Below are 22,611 nucleotides of genomic sequence, written 5' to 3'. Positions count from 1 at the left end.
TCGATTCATGATATTTGAGATTTGAAACGATACGCTGATATAATATCGTAGTAGACATAGATTTAAGTCAACGTTATACGGTGGTTTTCTGATATCAATTTATAATATGATTTTAAAGTAATAAAAACAACATGAAAATAAAAATAACAAAAAAACTTTCCTTCATGCTTTTACCAGGCTTAGGACTGGCTACATTATTTTCAGTTTTTAGTATTTTGTGTCTTAATTTAAAATTACAAAATATACCAAAAGAGTGTAAATTTCAAAAGTTTAATACAAACACAAGAAATAAACTCAATTATTTGGATTCAACTAAAAATAGAAAAATGTGTACTTTAAAAATCAAACACAAAAAACTTTTAAGTATTTATAAACACTTGTCCAAAAATTCTAGTTCAAGGTCAAAGCGCGTGAAATTAAATTCAACGATGCAAATAGGCTATACTGCATTCAAGTTAGGGTCGAAAGTTGAAACTTCTTTCCTAAATTGCATCCTGCTGATACGCTAAGAATAATCTACAAACATATGGACTTAAATATAAGGTTTACAATTGTTAGGATAATGCCTGTTTCTGTTTCATTCATCACATGATATCCCTATCGTGCGCTCACTCACTCTGGCCGATTCGATACGAACCAAACGAATATTGCTGATATTCACGAATCGGTACGATATGCCGATGCGCATCACATCGAGCTATATTGTGTATCGGCCGATATCGATATATAGATTTCGATTCACGAATCGGTACGATATGCCGATGCGCATCACATCGAGCAATATCATGTATCGGCGATATCGATATATAGATTTCGATTCACGAATCGGTACGATATGCCGATGCGCATCACATCGAGCTATATCGTGTATCGGCCGATATCGATATATAGATTTCGTGCGGGGCGATATCGGATTCAACGATATTGCTGCGATATATAGATATTGAATCTATATATGATTTATATCACCCACTCCTAATACATAGTCTCTTTTATACATATAGATTTCAAATCAATTCGAACTTTACTTTAAAAGATAAAAATGACTGTCACTGACGAAGCCTATCTGCCATTAACTTTTTTTTTATTGCTTAGATGGGTGGACAAGCTCACAGCCCACCTAATGTTAAGTGGTTACTGGAGCCCATAGACATCTACAATGTAAATGCGTTACCCACCTTGACTAAGTATAGTTACAACGGCTGCCCAACCCTTCAAACCGAAACGCATTACTGTTTCACGGCAGAAATAGGTAGGGTGGTAGTACCTACCCGCACGGACTCACAAAAGGTCCTACCACCAGTAAAAATGGTCGAAATGGTTATGACACCCTTTATATGCGTGCAAAGGTTCATATCAATTGGGGGACCGGTTCACGAGTTTTAGGTACACATAAATACACACATTCATTCCTTTTGAAGTACATAGCTTTACAGAATAGTTTTGGATTAATCACTCTATTTTCCAAAATCTTTTATCATAGCAAGAAGCAATGCTATTCGTACCAAAACAATTAAAATTTAGGAGTATGTCACGTAACACGTTAGTGTGCACTTTTTTCAATTTCACATTTTGTTCATTAGTCAAATGATACAAAGATTTTTTTGGCTGTGTATCCTTAATGCACAAGCCAATTTAGGAACAACTTTAAAACATTGTTGTACTTGACGTCATTCGAACGATGTGTGTTTAGCGATTGTGGTTTTGTATATATTAGAGGTGTTTTAGTGGACAATTATTAATGTTAAATAATAAATAGTGAAAATGGAGACTGAAAAGATGATAGAGGATACAATACCACCTCAGGTATGAGCGTAAACTTTAAATAGAACAGTGCTTAGAATGTCACGGCAATGCCGCCATCTTTCCTTTTACCTCCTGTGTTATTTTGTATTTATGTCCATTGTCTGACACAAGAATTCACTTTAATACTGTAACAAGAACCTCTATTGATAATACAAGAATCTTAATGTGGAGTGATTTTAAAGACATTAGCGCTTTTTGTGTGATGAAAGTACATTTATTTGTTACGAGAAATGCGGATCTCAGTTTAATCCACTTTTTAGGAAGTTTTATTTGCCGAAAAAACTTTCCAGCTAACGCAAAGGAAGCGAGCCTGGTCCGCAAATACGTTCAGAGACATTAAACTCATTTGTTTACATAAAAATTGATTAGTATTCGACGTGACTAATTTCCTAGAATCATTCGTGAAATAACGGGAAAAACACTTAGAAAAAAATATATATGTCACCTTCGTTCTTAATTTAAAATTACTTTACCAAACAAACCATGCGATATAATGTTCTCTTGAATTACCTATCAAAATTTTCCAAGAAATAGGCGCTCTTCATTTTCAATTTTAAAATTAAGTAACAGATTAAGTACGAAGCAGTTGATAATGTGATAGAACACGTATTTCTTATCGTCCAAACTGCTACTTAAATTGTGATTGTGTATACCAGGATATTGTGAAATTATAATTTTGTTCAACTACCTACCAAACCACCTGATGATGAAGTAGCCTTACCTTTAAGCGAAATAAGGATATTTATAGAATGAATACTTATAGAAACAGTTTATTTTACACGGCATCATGACATAACAATTTCTAAAATTCACATTCTTAGTTCCTTTGAAGAGCGGATCCAATTCACTGCATCCTGTCACTTACCTATGTAAAAGTAATTTTACAAATAAATTAGGAAATTCTTATCTCATTGTTGAGGATCACGACCTCTGCGACTACCAAGCAACGTATAATAATTACCCAGACGTAACAATTCACAATAAGAACTATTAATACTTTTTATTTTCAATGCATCATTCATAATGTGTTCTAGCTGTTACTTGATAAGTAAAGTTAAAGTAAAAGTAACTACTTAAATAAAAATAAGTAGTCTTAAAACTTTCATCCTAGACTATATTTAAGCCTGGTTCTTTCTAGTATGATTTTTTAAATATCGACAGCCGTATCTTGACATCAGAAATCAAAGATCTACTTGTGTGTTAAAATTAATTGCATTTTTATTATGTCATCATTCTCCTGACGCCCTTCTCCCAGTCATCTGGGGTTGGCGCTACATGTTTTCTCCTTCCTACATAACTAATAGTAACAATATAATGAGTAATGAAATTGAAATACTGGTGGTATCACCACCATGTCCATTTCTGACGTGAAGCAGTAATGCGTTTCGATTGGAGACTATTTTTTTGCTTAGTTCGTCGTGCTCACTACCCCTCTGATGTTAAGTGGTTACTAGAGCCTATAGACATTTACAACGTAAATGCTGCCACCCACCTTGAGATATTCTCAGTATAGTTACAACGGCTGCTCCACCCTTCAAATCGAAATACATTCTGCTCATTTTTTTATTTATACTTTGCACAATTGAATGAGCTAGATGCATGTGACTAAGAAATGTATGGAAATGGTAGTGTAAGGAAGAAGGGAAGAAGTTGACCAAAGAAGACATGGATGGAGTGTGTGTATAACGATATGAGAGAGAGGAGTGAGTGTTGAGATGACGGCTGATAGAAGAGAATGGAATAGAAAAACTGGCTGTGCCGACCCCACCTAGTGGGATAAGGTGGAGAAAAAGAAGACGGTTGAACGAGCTCACTGCTTGCCCGGCGTGAAGTGGCTACATTAACTCGTAGATATCAAGAAGGTAAATGTTGCTAGCTACCTACATTGATTCTGTAATGCAACGGTGGACCCACTAGTTTTGAAGTCGTCGTGGCCTAAAGGATAAGACGTCCGGTGCTTTCGTATGTAGCGATGCACTGGTGCTCGAATCCCGCAGGCGGGTACCAATTTTTCTAATGAAATACGTACTTAACAAATGTTCAGACTGACTTCCACGGTGAAGGAATAACATCGTGTAATAAAAATCAAACCCACAATATTATAATTTGCGTAATTACTGGTGGTAGGACCTCTTGTGAGTCCGCACGGGTAGGTACCACTGCCATGCCTATTTCTGTCATGAAGCAGTAATGCGTTTCGGTTTGAAGCGTACGGCCGTTAACAACGGCTGTTTTTACAATAGAAACTGTAAAAACTCAGACTTTAGAACTTATATCTCAAATTAGGTGGCGGCATTTACGTTGTAGATGTCTATGGGCTCCGGTAACCATTTAACATCAGATGGGCTGAGAGCTCGACGACCTAAGCAATAAAAAAAATAAGGAGAAAAAATATTGTTTCCAATCCAAACGCATAACTGCTTCACTACAGAAGTGGACATGGTGGTTATACCACTTATACCACCAGTGTTTTAATTTCATTATTCACTAGATGATGACCGGTTTTTTTTATAACGCCATCTTGTTGTGTCTTTAAAGCGTTCAGTTGCCCTCAATTAAGAAAAATAGTATTGTTATTCGCCAATAGATGTCGGGAAGAGCTGATTATTGAAAACACGAATAAAACAACATTTTCTGAAAATAAATCGTAGCTAGATCGATTTATCGCCCCCGAAATCCCCTGTATACTAAATTTTATGAAAATCGTTGGAGCCATATATTAATATACAAGAATTGCTCGTTTAAAGGTATAAGATTATTATAAGTTACTAGCGACCCGCCCTCGCTTCGCTTCGGAAACATTAAAACACACATGAAACCAAAAAATAAAAATTTAAAAAAAGTAGCCTATGTTCATCAGGGACAATGTCGGCTTCTAATGGAAAAAAAGTGTGTGTGTCCGCTCCGACGCACGACTGGAGTTTACTGGATATAAAAAATTAAACGAAACAATACGAGAAATAGTTCTATATTACGACAACACGATACACTACAGATTATTAACAAATTAACGAGACACAAAACAAACGACTAACAAATATATGAAAATACAATAATGAGAGAAACGCGCGATCAGTACGAGGCTTTGTGGCGGACTGCCGGCGCAGCAGCCCGGCGCGCATTTCGTGTGACATGCGCATAACGCATTTCGTGTGACATGCTAGTACGATTTTGGTCCCCATAATTTTCATACCCCGGGCCTATATATGTAAATCGATTCTAAAGGAGTAAACTCCAATAAACTCCAAAAAGAATTTTTCAAATCGGTCCAGTAGTTTCCTCTTTATAATATTAGTATTATAAGTTACTATTAGTTTTGTGCTCTTTACTTCTACCCTCCATATTTCTGTTCTAGCTACCCTCTACAAGCTATATACATAATATAGATTAGGACGATTTGAACGATAGAAGGGACTGACGTGCGTTATTGTACCCTTTTCGGAGATCTGGTACTAACTAGTTATGTGATTTCCGAATTTAAGACCGACCCGAGATTTGGTCATGTTTCGGTGCTTTTAGGCACTAGAAGCACCGGTCACCGTCCTCGTCGAACCCGTCGCTTGCGACGAAGGGCTCGACGAGCGAATTAACCCACAGATACAGCCCACTGAGTTTCTCGCCGGATCTTCTCAGTGGTTCGCGTTTCCGATCCGGTGGTAGATTCTGCGAAGCACTGTTCTTGCGAGGGTCAGTGTTAGCAACTCTCCGGTTTGAGCCCCGTGAGCTCACCTACACACGCTAGGGTTAGCTGACATAGCCTCTCAAGGCTATCAGCATAGGTAGGGGAAAAAAAAGTCATGTTTCTTTTGTTTTTAGCTGTCTTTGAACCCCGTCTTTTTTTTATTGCCCTTGTAAGCAGACGAGCATATGGCCCACCTGATGGTGAGTGGTTACCGTCGCCCATGGACTTAGCAATGCCAGGGGCAGAGCCAAACCGCTGCCTACCGCTTAATACTCCACAAGCATCGTTTGAAGAAGGTCTTCGTCGTCGTCGTATTCGTAAGGTACGCAGCCCATCACGTTAGCCTCTATTGTTTGACGTTTCGAAGTGCCACGTGTCCATAGAACCACAGGACTTTGAAAGTCTTCGGAGGCGAATCGAAATGCCATCTTCTTGCTTCTTGAGTCGTGTTCCTCAGTGTTGAGGGTCGTGACCTTTACGGAATGTGGGGAGGTTTACGACGAAAGGAAGATCTTCCACCGAGCGGGTGATATTTGTTCGGTAGACCGACGGTCCGAATTTTGTTGTTCGGAACTTGTATATATGCAAGCTTATCTTGAAAATGTCGTAAGCGAGATTCAGGCATCTGTCATATATCTTGCGTTGTATTATGGCTACCCGCCACATCACTCTCCTCCGGGTAGTTTTTTTTTGAACTTTTGTTTGGACTATGTTCCTCAATTATTTCCTGTCATTTGCGGAGTGGATAGTCACGTTGATGCTACGTTGGATAGTCACGAATGTCGTCTTAATTAGATCAGACCAGCGCATGGGACTACGCCCGTAGGCCTCTTTCTTTCCACTTTCGGTGATGGGTTTTGTTTCCACTACCTATTCGCTGGTGGGCTACCAGGCTATGAGGCTATTCCAGTTACGTCCGGACGGGTAGGTGAGCTCACGGGCTCAACCTCACAGAATTTGGTAACACTAGCCCTAGCAAGAGCAGTGCTTCGCTGAATCTACCACCGGATCGGAATTGCGACCCGCTGAGAAGATCCGGCGAGAAACTCACTGGGCTGTGTCTGTGGGTGTGGTCTGATGAGTAGGTTATCATCCTTTTTCCTAGTAACGTGACGGAAAAAATAAACTCGAAAATCCTTCATTTTACTATTGAAAATCGCTAATCTTGGACAGCAACAAAATATAAGAATAACTATCAAAGTGGATCACCAAAAAAAAACACGTTTGATTATGTGAAAGCTTACAATAAACTTTCACTTTCTAAGGATACAAAAGTGACATATTATGATGACAAATCAAGAATGTGGCTTTATTGTGTGGTGCGAGAGAGAGACAGGGAAAGAATACACTTTATTGCACACCAAAACACAATTAGCATTAACAAAAACAGTCAACAAGCAGATACATTTGTGCAATGGGCGGCGTGTTTTGCGAGTTCAATTCACGAAAGCAGCGTCGTGAATGGCTTAATCATCATCAGCTCAGTCGCCCACTGCTGGACATAGGGCCTTTTTATTTTTTTTATTGCTTAGATGGGTGGACGAGCTCACAGCCCACCTGGTATGAAGTGGTTACTGTGGCTACTGGACTCCATAGACATCTACAACGTAAATGCGCCACCCGCCTTAAGAGATATAAGTTCTAAGGTATCAGTATAGTTATAACGGCTGCTCCACCTTTCAAACCGAAACGTATTACTGCTTCACGGCAGAAATAGGCAGGGTGGTGGTACCTACCCGTGCGGACTCACAAGAGGTCCTACCACCAGGGCCTCTCCCAATCCCCACCACCGAGCCCAAGGTTTTCGGCTCTCCTCATCCACCTCCGGCCGGCTCAGAGGTCATCGAACCACCTAGCCAGTGGGCGTGATCCCTATACCTCCCTTATAGTACGACTTTTTGGGTGTTCGCGTTCTCGTCGAGCCCGTCGCTTGCGGCGAAGGGCCCAGCGAGTAAATTAACCCACAGAGACAGCCCACTGAGTTTCTCGCCAGATCTTCTCAGTGGGTCGCGTTTCCGATCCGGCGGTAGATTCTGCGAAGCACGGCTCTTGCTAGGGTCAGTGCTAGCAACGTCGTCAGGTTTGAGTCCCGCGAGCTCACCTATTTGTTAGGGTTACGTTGAAATGACCTCTCAAGGCCATAAATCTTACGTAGTGGTTTGGCTAGAGAATGCACCGATGATATAAGAAATGTTCATAGACCTCAAACGACCTCATGGGTTTCGTTACGCGCTATGTAGATATTGGACAAGCGGACACAGAAGACAATATGCGTCTTTTTTTTCTTTTCTTTTTTCTCCTACCTATGCTGATAGCCTTGAGAGGCTATTTCAGCTTCTCCTTGACGTGTAGGTGAGCTCACGGGGCTCCAACCGGGAGTGCTGTTAACACTGGCCCTAGCAAGAGCAGTGCTTCGTAGAATCTACCAGCGGATCGGAAACGTGACCCGCTGAGAAGATCCGGCGAGAAACTCGGTGGGCTGTGTCTGTGGGTTAATTTACTTGTCGAGCCCTTCGTCGTAAGCGCGGGTTCGGCGAGGACAGTGACCGGTGCTTGGGGTACCTAAAAGTACCGGTAGTGGATCGGGAGGATCCGTAATGACGTGTTTAGGGCGACGTCGACTGTTTACCATTCGGTCCACAGGATCGGGTATTAATAGGCGTCACAACGTAACCTGAGATATATCGATCGAATCTTCGATATTATTGCTTAAGTAGATAGGTTTTTAACTTGAAGTTCAATTTTGTAAACATGGAATTCAATTTTGTAAACGTTAAATTCAATTTCTTTTCCAAGGTTACAATTGTTTTAAATTTTAAATTTATTATTATTTAGAAGAAAAAGAAATACATATAGGTTTTTAACTTGAAGTTCAATTTTGTAAACATGGAATTCAATTTTGTAAACATGGAATTCAATTTTGTAAACGTTAAATTCAATTTCTTTTCCAAGGTTACAATTGTTTTAAATTTTAAATTTATTATTATTTAGAAGAAAAAGAAATACATAACTTGAAGACGTTTAATTCACATTGTATTCTTTGTGTTTTCCTCTTTTTACTTGTTTTTAGTTTTATTAATTTTAAAACAATAATAATAAAAAATATAACCTTGGAATAGAAATAGAATTTCATGTTTACAAAATTGAATTTGAAGTTTAAAACCTATATCGTCTTTTCGCATTAAAAGTGTACAATTTCCTAAAATATTCGAAATTGAGTTAATATGCGGAATCATTTGGTATCACCAGTATTTATCTCATAAATACTGTCAAAAGAGCGTAGTTTAGTTTTTTTAGTTTACCTATGTTTTGACTACTATTAACAAAATTAATACATAATTTTATCTTACTTTAAAAGACAGATAATGGAACTGGTAAAAATAAAAAAATAATGTTGCAAAGATGATTAATAATATTAAAACGATCACATGTTAAACATTTAAATTACCCTCCTGTTAAAATTAGTAAGTTTTGAGATTATACAGTTTTAATGCGAGAAGACGATATATCGAATCATTCTACATAACCCTTCATTACATAGCTCCGTAACCTCAAGCCTCACGTCTCAAATGATGAGTACTCGATTATATGTGTTCTCGCCCGACCTCATAAAGCTAAAGATTTTTTTTAAACGCTCCATATGCGAATTCATTAATTACTTTTTTTTTCAATGGATATGTCGCGTGCCGACTAGTGCCATGAGAATTTTACTTCCTACAAATAATTTCCTCCTTTAAAACGACAGTAACGCGAATACGTAACAAGACGATATAACCTCTAAAGAATGTAAGCGTCGGCGTTCACTTGGCAATTCGGTACCGAAAGGAAACCGTGATAAAGAGTACGACTGGTGGTAGGACCTCTTGTGAGTCCGCGCGGGTAGGTACCACCAACCCGCCTATTTCTGCCGTGAAGCAGTAATGCGTTTCGGTTTGAAGTGTGGGGCAGCCCTTGTAACTATATAGAGACCTTAGAACTTTTATCTCAAGGTGGGTGACGCATTTACGTTGTAGACGTCTATGGGCTCCAGTAACCACTTAACACGAGGTGGGCTGTGAGCTCGTCCACCCATCTAAGCAATAAAAAAACATTAAAATTTTCATGTAGCTTAGCGGAAGACGCGCAGGGTTCGACATATCGAGGAGTGAATTGCTATTTGGCTTAAGCCATATTATTGGAAATTTACAGGAGAGCCATTTAAAATTTAATATTGGGAAAAAATATCATCACAAAAAAATACTTCTTCAGCTATTTGAATGGGGTAAACTTAATTGATGTTCAATTAAAAACATCGAACTGTGGATACTAATATATAAATCTCCAGTGGTTTTTGCGGATGTTCCGTTATAACTACTCAACCATGCATCCGATTGATTTGAAACTTGGTATTCATTTAGAAAATACATGTACTTAATGGATAGGCTAATATTTATATGAGTGTTGGACTCCCTACACCAGTTGCGGGGGCGTTAATGATGAGAATCTTTGTGGGGGTGAGAAATAATGTTAATATTAAATGCCCAGCGAAGAGGTCGGGTACAGCTAGTATCAAATAAAACGGACATCACTACATAGTATAAAACAAAGTCGCTTTCTCTTTCCCTGTATCTGTCCCTATGTATGCTTAAATCCTTAAAACTACGCAACGGATTTTGATGCGGTTTTTTTTAATAGATAGAGTGATTGAAGAGGAAGGTTTATATGTATAATAATATCCATTAAATAGTAGATAAATCGATAATAAATTACAGTTTCCGAAGCGAAGCGAGGGCGGGTCGCTAGTTTAATTATTTATTTATTTATTTGGGAAACAAACAGTACAATACAGACATATAATATTTAAAAAAAAAATAGCTTAAACAATAACCAAATATGTTTCCACAATCAAAATCACATATAAGTAGAAAGTGAACAAGAAGAGAAATTTAGAAATTTAAATTACAAAGATAAATGACCAAATAGCCTTTCAACCCTCGAAATATGTAATATTCGGATATTGCTGCTGTCCATTCCCCGCTACCGTCCCTAACCGGCCTATTGTTGCTGTTGAGAATGAATTAGAAAACAATTAAAATCTATTTTTCATAAAAAGCTTTATCATTATAAGTTTCGTACCATTACCCAATCTAAGTTCAACATCAATCTGAGAGATCGCTGTTATTATAAACTACTACCCCACAGTAAAAACTTCTGTGTGCTTAGTGCGTGTTTTTTAACGTTCTCGATAGCGTAAAAGTTAACTCGAATATGTATGGAGTTGGAACAGCGCCTCTAGCGGCGAACGTAGGTAAACGTTCCAACTCCATACAAATTCGAGTTAACTTTTACGCTATCGAGAACGTTAAATTATACGCACTAATAATATTGAAGCAAGTTCTCGTCTAACGATTGATACTCGATCGATTGGTGAGCGATAATGTATATTAGATCGAAATGTCTCACTCAGTCGTTGCCTGTCTAAACGCTTGACCTCTGTTTAACGCGAGGCCGGCACGCATTTGCATGCGGAAACTCGATCGCATCTAGGCCGAGAGAGCACACGTGCCTTGCGATCGAGAAGTCGTCTCGTAGTAGTGGCGAAAGGTATAACTTTGGTAAAACTAATTCCCTTGCTCGAAAAGGGTTAGATTTGTGATAGATAAATACGAGCTTAGATCCTTCGAACATATAAGTCATTTATCAGTAGGCAGTGGCTTAGCTCTGCCCCTGGCATTGCTGAAGTCCATGGGCGACGGTAACCACTCACCATCAAGTTGGCCGTAAGCTCATCTGCCTATAAAGGCAAAAAAAAAAAAACACCCAACATTCCTAGTTTTTAAGCTAAGTTAAAGAAGTTTTTTTTTAATCTTATATTAATTGTAATCATGATGCTGTATGTGGCTGGTTAATCATTGTGTATTAGTCTATCTATTTTTGTATGATCTATTTTTGTTTTTGCCCCTATATGACGTCACAGATATGAAGTTGCTTTGAAGGAATTTTTTGTGATGTTTCCTCGGAAGTTTTGAAAGTTAGCGAGAGAAGAGAGAACTCTTCTGTTCATTGTCTTATTACACTACAGATAATGTCTTGTATTTTCATTAATCCGTTTTAAAACGCGGTAGATTGGTTCCGCGTTGTAGGCGCTATCTCTCATAATGCCCCCGTTTGATCAATGAAGAAGGCCGACAGAGACCGAATAGACGCTTTTGAAATGTGGTGTTGGAGAAAAATGCTACAGATTCCATGGACCGCCTTTCGCACCAACGTGTCTATTCTGAGAGAGCTTCATATCAAAGCCAGACTGTCCACTATATGCCTTCGTAGGGTGCTGGAATTCTTCGGACATATTGCTCGTAAAGAGGGTCACAATCTTGAACAGCTGATGGTGACAGGAAAGGTAGATAGCAAACGTCCCAGAGGACGCAGTCCCACGAGATGGTCGGACCAAGTACGATCTTCTCTGAGCATCAATTTCCATAATGCCCTTCATGAAGCAAAGGATCGCGGCAGATGGAGGGAAGTCGTATGGGAGAAACTGATGCAGCGGGGGAGTCTCGACCCTCAGTAATGAGGAAAACGACGCGAGGAGGAGGATCTCATTGACAGAATTAAATTAATGAAAATATGTATGAAATATTTAAACAAGCAAAAAATCGCCGCGTCATATGAAAAAACGCGGGTTTTTTGTCTGAGGACATGACATCGCGTTATAAGAGTTGACCTCGTTATAGGAGAATTTTTTAAATGAGATGTCGATAGGAATAGATATTAATACAATCTTTGCCAGCGAGTCAGTCAAATTTTTAACATATAAAATCATCTAACCTTAATGATCCAATATTGAATGTATGCCAATGGAAATGAATAAATTTACTTCCCGACGATCCTAAATTATGTGCATATCAATATAGTTTTCATTCATATTGGGGCTTATTCTGGGTTCTCTGAAGCCACCCGTATCACCCCCCCCCCCCCCTCTCCCCTACAGCTATGAAGGATTGGGAAATCTATACTAATATATAAATGTACAGTGGTTTTTACGGATGTTCCGTTATAACTACTGAACCGTGCATCCGATTGACTTGAAACTTGGTATCCATGTAGAAAATACATGTACTTAATGGATAGGTTGATATTTATATGAGTGTTGTACTCCCTAATAATAATGACAATAAATAATAATGTTAATTTTAAATGCCCAGCGAAGCGAGCGAGTATGGCTAGTTATTTATACGAACACAGCAGATATCGCCTTCCCCTATGAATAGTGTAAAAAAAAAATTACTTTAAAGTTTTTTATTTAAGAAACATATTTATTTTTTTTTTGGTCAGGAGGAAATCGCCGGACTTCCGCCCTCCACTGGGGATGGAGGGCCGGGCATGTCGGAGTTGAACTGACTAAAACCTCCTGTCGCTCAACAACCAACGTCCAAACCTCGCATGAGACAGAACTCATGAAGAGGCAGAGGGGGGAAAGTGAAGCGTTTAGTGCGGAGCACATCTCTCCTATCACCCTCCCCCTCGGGACGCCGGTCCGGTGGTCGTCGGCGCCACGACCACCAGCCCTCTCGGTTTAAGAAACATATAGTACAACTATACATCAGTAAAATCTGTCAAAAAAAACCCTACCTATTCACTAGCCTAAGAGACTATTCTAGCTACGGTAGGTGAGCTTACGGGCTCAACCTAAGAGAATTTGTTAACACTAGCCCTAGCAAGAGCAGTGCTTCGTTGAATCTACCACCGGATCTGAATCGCGATCCACTGAGGAGATCCGGCAAGATACTCAGTGGATTGTGTCTATGGGAACGCGTTAAACATTAGGCACAACATAAACAAAACGGGTTTTCTCGATTCGCAAATCACACGAGCGGATATGAACACAACTGGAACTTTTACTGGTGGTAGGACCTCTTGTGAGTCCCCGCGGGTAGGTACCACCACCTCGCCTATTTCTGCCGTGAAGCAGTAATGCGTTTCGGTTTGAAGGCTGGGACAGCCGTTGTAACTATACTGAGGCCTTAGAACTTATATCTCAAGGTGGGTGGCGCATTTACGTTGTAGATGTCTATGGGCCCCAGTAACCACTTAACCACCCATCTAAGCAATAAAAAAAAAACTAACCGTAATAATAATAATTATTATAACATAATAATAATAACACTAACAGTAATAATAATTTTTTTTATCAGTATTAATGATAATCATTTTTAATTTTAATTTAATAAATAATTTAATAAAAATTATTATTGTTAGTATATTCATTTATTTCACATATTGCATCAATTGCATTGATTACAATGATGACTTCGTTTTAATAATTTGCGCACGAATTGCGAGTCCATAAAGGGTAGTTTGTGGTAAACTTCATCGTTCATAGCAACGGTAAATTCAGCAGCTCACTTCGAAAGAAGAGATCGAAGTTTCAATTCCGATCTCCAACCATTGTCTCGACCTTCAAAACAGATATTAGTATTGTGCTTAGCGCGAGTTTTTTAACGTTTTCGATCGCGTAAAAGTTAACTCAAATTTGTATGGAGTTGGAACAGCGCCCCTAGCGGCAAACGAAGGGAAGCTGTTCAGAACTTCCAAATTTAAAAAACTAGTGATTAAGCACACAGTGTCTTTCGGAGGACTTGGCTTAGTCGCGTCACTATACGCCGAGTGCTAGGGTTGTCTCAACCGCTTTTACGAACGTTTTCCAGGTGACGTCACTGACAAGTTTGGACAGCGGCGTCAGACCGGTGCCCAGCAGCCCTGCGTACGCGGCGGAAAGGGACGCATGCCTCAACTACTTCACAAGATGGAACGAGACAGATCAGGTGACCGCATCCCTTCCGATCAGTACAAGGAATGTTATCGAAGCTGATAAGTGCTCGTCTGCCTACAAGGGCAATAAAAAAAAAAAAAATTAAGTTCTTACACTATCGGCACGCTATGATGGCCGTTTTGACTTAATACAATAGAGATGTGAAATGTCAATTTATTCTCGAAAAAGAATAAAATGGAATCTACAAGTTTTTATTGCAAGTAGTACCCGACTAAAAAGGTTTAATAAAACAAAAGTATAAATGCTTATTACATTATTTTAATTATTAAATTTAAATTAATTTATTAACCTTCTTAAATTTTCTTTTTTTTTTAATTTTGTATATCGAAAAGCAAACACCGAGTTAGGTATGTGGTAATAGTACCCTGTAACCATACTTGAGACCTTAGAATTTATATCTCAAGGTGGGTGGCGCATTTACGTTGTATATGTCTATGGGCTCCAGTAACTACTTAACGCCAGGTGGGCTGTGAGCTCGTCCACCCATGTATGCAATAATAATAAAAAAAAAAACGTCAAAACGGTCATCATAGCGCGCCGGTAGTGTAATGCGGTGCCTCGATACAAACTGACGAGATTACCCTTAACACGTTGTACGCCACATGAAAAAACGAGTATTTTCATTCAGGCCACGGTGCGCACCGGTGAGCCTTATCTTACTGAACCGTTTAGGCCACGAGGGTCGCCCGTAGAGTTGCCAGACTGGTCCCGTTTTTCCCGGGACATCCCGTATTTTAGGCTTAGTTTAAAATGTCCCGTATTCGAACCGTGCGATTGTAATTGTATTGATTTTTATAAATATGTTAAAACTGACTTGCTCCTCGAAGAAATATAAAAAAAAAGAATGTCACTAGGTATATAAATTTGTTTTTTATTTGTTCCGGGTAAAAAACGAAATTCCAGTATTTTTTGCTTATTTAAGCCTCTTATATAAATGGGCTGAAAAAAATCTGGCAACCCTTAGTCGCCCGTGAGCCGCTTGACGAGGAAATTAACCCACAGACACAGCTCACTGAGTTTCTCGCCGGATCTTCTCAGTGGGTCGCGTTTCCGATCCGGTGGTAGATTCTGCGAAGCACTGCTCTTGCTAGGGTTCGTGTTAGCAACGTCGTCAGGTTTGAGCCCTGCGAGCTCAACTACTAGTTAAGGTTACGCTGATATAATCTCTTCAGATCATCAGCTTAGGTAGGAAAAAAATAAAAGTTCGACGAGATCGTTGACCGGAAATAGCACGTGCGAAAACAACACGGCTAACCGTATGCTCCGGTGTATTTGTAGGTGGAATTCGTGGAGCAACTCCTGGCGAGGATGTGCCACTACCAGCACGGTCACATCAATGCCTACCTCAAACCGATGCTACAAAGGGATTTCATCAGTATGCTGCCCAGTAAGTTGTGAGCTTTACTCTATACTAGTCTATACGGAGACGTCGGTTTTTGGTTCCGTGTGCTTTGTTCGAGTTTTTTAACGTTCTCGATAGCGTAAAAGTTAGCGTTCACATTTGTATGCAGTTGAAACAGCGCCCCTAGCGGCAAACGTAGCCAAACGTTCCAACTCCATACAAATTTGAATTAACTGGCTTTTATAGTCGATACATCCCTAGATTAATCGAGAACATTCTAGGCAAGTCGAGTCGTGGGGTCTACGGACCGTCGAGGCGGTTTGCCCGGTCTTTTATGACTGGGTGAATCGTGGCCGAGGACGCCTCACCTTCCGTCTGGTGCAGGTGCTGACTGGGCACGGATGCTTTGGAAAGTACCTGCACCGGATAGGAGCTGAGCCGGCGACGAGGTGCCACCATTGTGGACACGACCTGGACACGGCGGAGCATACGCTCGCTGTCTGCCCCGCTTGGGAGGTGCAGCGCCGTGTCCTTGTCGCAAAGATAGGACCGGACTTGTCGCTGCCTGGCGTCGTGGCGTCGATGCTTGGCGGCGACGAGTCTTGGAAGGCTATGCTCGACTTCTGCGAGTGCACCATCTCGCAGAAGGAGGCGGCGGGGCGAGTGAGGCAAAGCTCTCCTCACTACGCAGAAACCCGCCGCCGCCGAGCAGGGGGTCGGGACCGGGGTCCCGTCCGTAACCCGGCCCCCTAAGAGCTTCGGGCTCCACCCGCTTTGTGCGGGGAGGAGCTTAGGCATGGGGCAGCGTGGTAGGTCGCGTTCCCCCGACCGCTCCGGGGGAAGGTGTAGCGCGGCGCTATCAATCGGGCTCTTGGCCCGTCGACCGAGGGAACCGGCGGTCATGTTGCTGGCGGCCGCCGGTCCGGCGTCTGGGGGACGGCGGGATGGATGTAATGTGCTCTGCGTAAACCCTGTCCCGCCGTCTCAATAACTCCGACTGGGTTCCCACCCGGTCCGGGGTAGGGCGCCGGCTGTGAGCGGCAGGAGTTTTTAGTGAGGTTCGACTCCCACATACCCCATCTGCCGTGCGGGTGGGGATCCGGCGATTTTCTCCTGTGGAAAAAAAAAAAAAAAAAAAGGCAAGTCGAGTGGCTTCGATGCGTGTTTCCGCTATATGACAATAGATGGCTTTGTACTTTTAGAGCGTTCTCGATGTTACTAGTTCTTTTGATATTCGTTTCTGCTATTGGGTGATAGATGGCGTCACTCTCACTGGCGTAACAATAGTTTAACTTCTCTTTTTAATTTCACCGGCTGTATAGCGTTTCCAGTATGGCCAAGACGTATCTTTGTAAATAGCAAATATACGACTGATATCAATATATATAAAAGAAAGTCGTGTTAGTTACACTATTTATAACTCAAGAACGGCTGAACTGATTTGGCTGAAAATTGGTGAGGAGGTAGCTTAGAACCAGGAGAAGGATATAGGATATACGTTTTATCACGTTCCCGTGGGACGTGACGTAAAACGTAGCATAACAAAACGCAACTGACAGCTAAACGTTCTATGGTTAACTAGGTGACCCGGCGAACTTTGTTCCGCCTTAGAGGCAGTAAATGAGCAGACTTTTGATTTTATCAAGGTCAATTTTTTATTTTGATAATTAATGTAAATTAAAAAAGCAAGTATTTTAATGATACTATATTGGCTATGTATTGTTGTTATTATTGTTATTATTATATTTTTATTTCTTGTTCTTCTTCAGTCCTTTAGCTCGCAATGTTTTGAATCCTAGTTGCATTACGGCTTCGTCGGGAAAAAATTGATAATGTTGGTCACGGCATGGCTTTGTTAATGATTACCTATCTCGGCACAATAAGCCAATAGAAACTCGAAACAAACACATCAACCGGTCAACTTCAAAATTCTACTATAATTAACCATAAACTACATTACGTTTAGCTGTCAGTTGCGTTTTGTTATTCCATATCTGTTGCGTTTTGTTATACCCCGTTTTATGTCACGTCCCACGGGAACGTGATAAAAAGTATCCTATGTCCTTCTCCAGGTTCTAAGCTACCTCGCCACCAGTTTTCAGCCAAATCAGTTCAGCCGTTCTTGAGTTATAAACAGTGTAACTAACACGACTTTCTTTTATATATATAGACTAGCTTTTGCCCACGACTTCGTCCGCGTGGAATAGTTCACAAATAAATATGCAAAATTAAATGTATATTTTTCAATATTTCTGAGAGATTTTCTTAATATTTGTTTCCGTAAGAACCTTGTACAGAGTATTAGAAAACTACAAAAAAAAAATAAGCCAAATCGGTCAAGCCGTTCTCGTGTTATGTCGTGACAACGGAAAACGGGTTTCATTTTTATATATATAGATTATAGTAGAATTTTGAAGTTGACCAGTTGATGTGTTTGAAACAAACCGTGTGTCGGAACAAAGTTCGCCGGGTCCGCTAGTTTTTGATACACGCTGGTTTTCAGAAAAAGGCCTGGACCACGTCGCAGAGAACATACTATCGTACCTGGACGCGAGCTCTCTATGTGCGGCAGAGTTGGTTTGCCGCGAGTGGTTGAGGGTGATATCGGAAGGGATGCTGTGGAAGAAACTCATCGAGAGGAAGGTCCGTACGGATTCACTGTGGCGCGGCCTCGCCGAGCGGAGGGGATGGTGAGTTGCCTCCTTGTGTTCATGTTGTTCTGGTACATTGTCATTTTTTTTATATAGCCGGATGGTGAGTTGGCTCCTTGTGTTCATGTTGTCCTGGTACATTGTCTTCATTGTTTTTTATAGCCTTTCTCCATGATGACCTTTACTGGAGCTCATAGACATCTACAAAGTAAATGCGCCACCCACCTTGAGATATAAGTTCTAAGGTCTCAGTATAGTTACAACGGCTACCCCACCCTTCAAACCGAAACGTATTACTGCTTCACGGCAGAAACAGGCAGGGCGGTGGTACCTACCCGCGCGGACTCACAAGAGGTCCTACCATCAGTAATTACGCAAATTATAATTTTGCGGGTTTGTTTTTTATTACACGATATTATTCCTTCACCGTGGAAGTCAATCGTGAACATTTGTTGAGTACGTATTTCATTAGAAAAATTGGTACCCGCCTGCAGGATTCGAACACCGGTGCATCGCTACATACGAATGCACCGGACGTCTTATCCTTTAGGCCACGACTTACACTTGTTGGTTTCTTCCATCCGATTGATATTATGTGAGAGTCCTCGGAAATGAGTCGTGTGAGCAACTCATGACGTATCTGCTCTCCCTCCCCAGGATACAGTACCTGTTCAAACCGAAGCCCGGCTGCCAACATCCGTCACACTCATTCTACAGACAACTATATCCCAAGATAATAAAGGACATACAATCTATAGAGGACAATTGGAGAATGGGAAAACATAATTTACAGGTAAAAATTATTTTGCTTTATTTATTTATTTATTACAGTTCATGTAAAATTTACATTGGCGGACTTAATGCCTAAGGCATTCTCTACCAGTCAACCAAAGGTAGTGCAGAGTGAATAGTGGTAGGTGCAATGAAATTTATATTAAGTTACAAAAAGTATATACATACATACATACATAATTACATACATACATAGATGCACACATACATACATACATACACACATACATACATACATGTATACATACATACATACATACACACAATACATACATACATACACACATACATACATACATACATACACACAATACATACATACATACACACATACATACATACATACATACACACAATACATACATACATACATAAATACACGCTTTAATGTTTATTACTTAACTAGCGACCCGCCCTCGCTTCGCTTCGGAAACATTAAATTTTATTATTGATAGCCGAATCCCTCGATGTTACCCGCGGCTATTGTGGTACCGCGGGTGACGCCGCGGGGCGAAGCTAGTCAAAAAAATGTAGCCTAAGTTACTCCTTATATCATCAGCTACCTATCAGTGAGAGTCTCGTCGAAATCGGTTCAGCCGTTCCAGAGATTAGCCGGAACAAACAGACAGACAAAAATTGTAAAAAATGTTATATTGGTGTATGTACCGTATATATGTTCATATGCATGTAGTAAAAAGAGGCTATTTCAATATTACAAACAGACACTCTAATTTTATTTATATGTATAGATATAATACATGAAACGGTGATCCTTAACCAACGTACTGTGGCACTTTTGTTGCCTCACCCCCCAAACGCCCCTCCAAGCCCCCCTAAAAATCATTGCCATTTAGCTCTGTGTATTATAAGTAAATAGATAACTTATCTTTTTCTGTGATTGTTGTCAAATTTTTAATCTATAAATTAATACGTGAAGGAAAAACTTTGTATCCCTATTTACGAAAATTGCGCGGACGGAGGAGTATGAAATTTCCTACACTTATAGAGAAGGAGTGCAGAATGTTAATATATTTTTAAATTATGACAAAAAAATACATTAAATCAATAAAAAAAACATTACACACACTACTATGTATTTGACGCACACACGCATGCATACTATTTATTCTCAAACTTTTGTTCTTGACGTCTGTTGTCAAATTGAGAATAGATTAAATATTGTTTGTCTTTATTAATATTTTTCTATAGTGTAGTCTTGGCGAAATTTGTGATTATAGAAGTGTAATAGTCTTTGATAATAGAATCATAATAGTGTACAAACTTACAATTTCAATTAATTATAGTCCAATTTCGACTACTGCGGGACCTCTAGTTTGTACAAATTGTTGAGTAGTGGTGAGGAAAAAGATGTGTAATAGCTGAAAAAAAATTTTTTTTTTTTTTTTTTATCACCATTTCATTTATTAACATTTTTTTCATTTCTGTTACAGAGGATAAACTGCAGATCGGAGAATTCCAAAGGCGTATATTGCTTACAGTACGACGACAATAAGATAGTATCGGGCCTTAGAGATAACACAATAAAAATATGGGACAGAAAGACACTGCAGTGCGTCAGAGTGAGTATGGAAATAAATTACAAACAAGTCTAGGACTGCGACTGGAATTACACTCAGCGGAGGACGTGGTTACTGAAGTCTATATACGTTTTTTTTTAAGGGATTTTATGACCTGGTAACTAAGACCTTTAGGTCAAGTCTTATTTTAATTTTAATGACAACTTTTTTATATGAAAAATGATAATATGGATTGAAATGAAATGAAGATGATTAATTTGTGATCAACTGGGATGAAATTCAATAAAATGATATGGGATGATTTATAGTCTCAGTAAAATGGTGGTCATTTACTGAGATTTTTTCAGAGGACTTTTTGGAGGATCCCGATAAGTTACGTTCAGCAACTTTGTTTTATTTTTCCACATTTGTGCACTTTCACAGTTATACTAAACAGTTAATAAACCACCATTATTACACATTTAAACCTGAAGAAACATTAAATAGACAAAATAAAACAAATCACACAACTTCATTCCTCGCGTTCCCGCCAAAAAGTCGTCTATATACAACATAAACGTTGTCAGCTCAACTCGACACATCAAGATTTCTAAGCCTCAGTTTTTATAGTACAACACCAGCTCGATACTCATCAAATCGAAACGCATTACTGCTTCACGGTAGGAATAGGCAGGGCGGTGGTACCTACCCGATTATAAAAATAAAAGTTATCCATAACCTTTTTTGGTATTATTTGCCTTTTGTAGAACTATGAGATTTTCTTAAATTTTACTATCCGAAATCAGGCCGGATATAGAAAACATGGCCGGATAGGGCGGATACCGGATAGTTACCGGATATCCGTTTCATCTCTAAAAATAATTTCACACTACATCTGTATGTCTTCGTCCTTCCAGGAGCTGCAAGGTCACACGGGGTCGGTTCTGTGCCTGCAGTACGACGAGCGCGCCATCATATCCGGCTCGTCGGACTCCACCGTGCGCGTGTGGGACGTGTCCACGGGCGCCATGCTCAACACGCTCATCCACCACTGCGAGGCGGTGCTGCACCTGCGCTTCTGTAACGGCATGATGGTCACTTGCAGCAAGGTGAGCCTGACGCTTGGTCCCCTCGGTGCCAAAGCCTAACGGGGTCTAAACTTGAAGCCATTTTAAGCTATTGCATAGCTTTTATCGCGGGCCTTGAGCGCGGCGACCGAATTATGAAATTCCGTAACGAAAAAAACCTAACACCCCCCACTCCGCCTACTATGTAGCTCGCGTTCAACACATTCACACGTTGCGTTTGTGTAGTGTTTGTGAATAAGTGCGCGGCGTGACGTCGCACTGCATGCGCATCACGAAAAGCCTGCCCATCTCTCTCTCGCGCGGTCTAGGTATGAGTATGAAGGGGACAGTTAAGATTTTGCTTTTGTTAATGTTTATAAATATAGCGTGGTCTTGTTATATTATTGTTTTAATATTAAATTATTATTGTCTAATTATAATTGCATAAGTTGATAAAAAATGCTACGCAATAGCTTTACCGCGGCAGTCCCCGAGTGCCACACTGTTTTTTTTTTTTAAATTAATAAATAGTTATTATAAAGGGTGTGTATTTTTCGGTTTTCAGGATCGTTCGATAGCCGTGTGGGATATGACGTCGACGACGGAGATAATGCTGAGGCGAGTGCTGGTGGGACACAGGGCCGCTGTCAACGTCGTTGACTTTGACGAGAAATATATTGTCAGTGCGTCCGGTGATAGAACTATAAAAGTACGTATTGTTACAACATCACTGACACGTCATTACGGATCCTCCCGATCCATTAACGGTGCTTTTAGGTACCTGAAGCACCTCAAGGGCTCGACGAGTAAATTAACCCGCAGTCACTTAGCAATAAAAAAAGAAAAGACAGCCCACTAAGTTTCTCACCGGATCTTCTCAGTGGGTCGCGTTTCCGATCCGGTGGTAGATTCTGCGAAGCACGGCTCTTGCTAGGGTTCGTG

At 40.2% G+C, this 22,611-nt stretch overlaps 1 protein-coding gene and 1 long non-coding RNA gene across 3 annotated transcripts in view; one reads left to right on the top strand and one right to left on the bottom strand.

Moving 5' to 3' along the window:
* Window positions 1-7,857, bottom strand: part of LOC149500065 (uncharacterized) — a 159,098-nt gene extending 151,241 nt beyond the window's left edge. Inside the window, exon 1 of the long non-coding RNA XR_016325297.1 lies at window positions 7,792-7,857. This is a non-coding gene — a long non-coding RNA (uncharacterized LOC149500065). The remainder of the gene's footprint in view (window positions 1-7,791) is intronic.
* Window positions 1,477-22,611, top strand: part of slmb (beta-transducin repeat containing E3 ubiquitin protein ligase slmb) — a 35,250-nt gene continuing 14,115 nt past the window's right edge. For both annotated transcript variants that reach the window (XM_028175013.2, XM_028175009.2), the window contains exons 1-8: window positions 1,477-1,806; window positions 14,176-14,292; window positions 15,579-15,687; window positions 18,146-18,332; window positions 18,951-19,086; window positions 20,537-20,665; window positions 21,520-21,711; window positions 22,235-22,378. In XM_028175013.2, the coding sequence (XP_028030814.1) occupies window positions 1,765-1,806; window positions 14,176-14,292; window positions 15,579-15,687; window positions 18,146-18,332; window positions 18,951-19,086; window positions 20,537-20,665; window positions 21,520-21,711; window positions 22,235-22,378 (1,056 nt within the window). In that variant the 5' untranslated portion in view covers window positions 1,477-1,764. The remainder of the gene's footprint in view (window positions 1,807-14,175; window positions 14,293-15,578; window positions 15,688-18,145; window positions 18,333-18,950; window positions 19,087-20,536; window positions 20,666-21,519; window positions 21,712-22,234; window positions 22,379-22,611) is intronic.

Source organism: Bombyx mandarina, chromosome 24 (genome assembly GCF_030267445.1).
Source record: "Bombyx mandarina strain Sakado chromosome 24, ASM3026744v2".
In the NCBI taxonomy this organism is placed as follows: domain Eukaryota; kingdom Metazoa; phylum Arthropoda; class Insecta; order Lepidoptera; family Bombycidae; genus Bombyx; species Bombyx mandarina.
The sequence above is the reverse complement of the archived record's forward strand: the minus strand, read 5'-3'. Positions and strand labels throughout refer to the sequence as shown.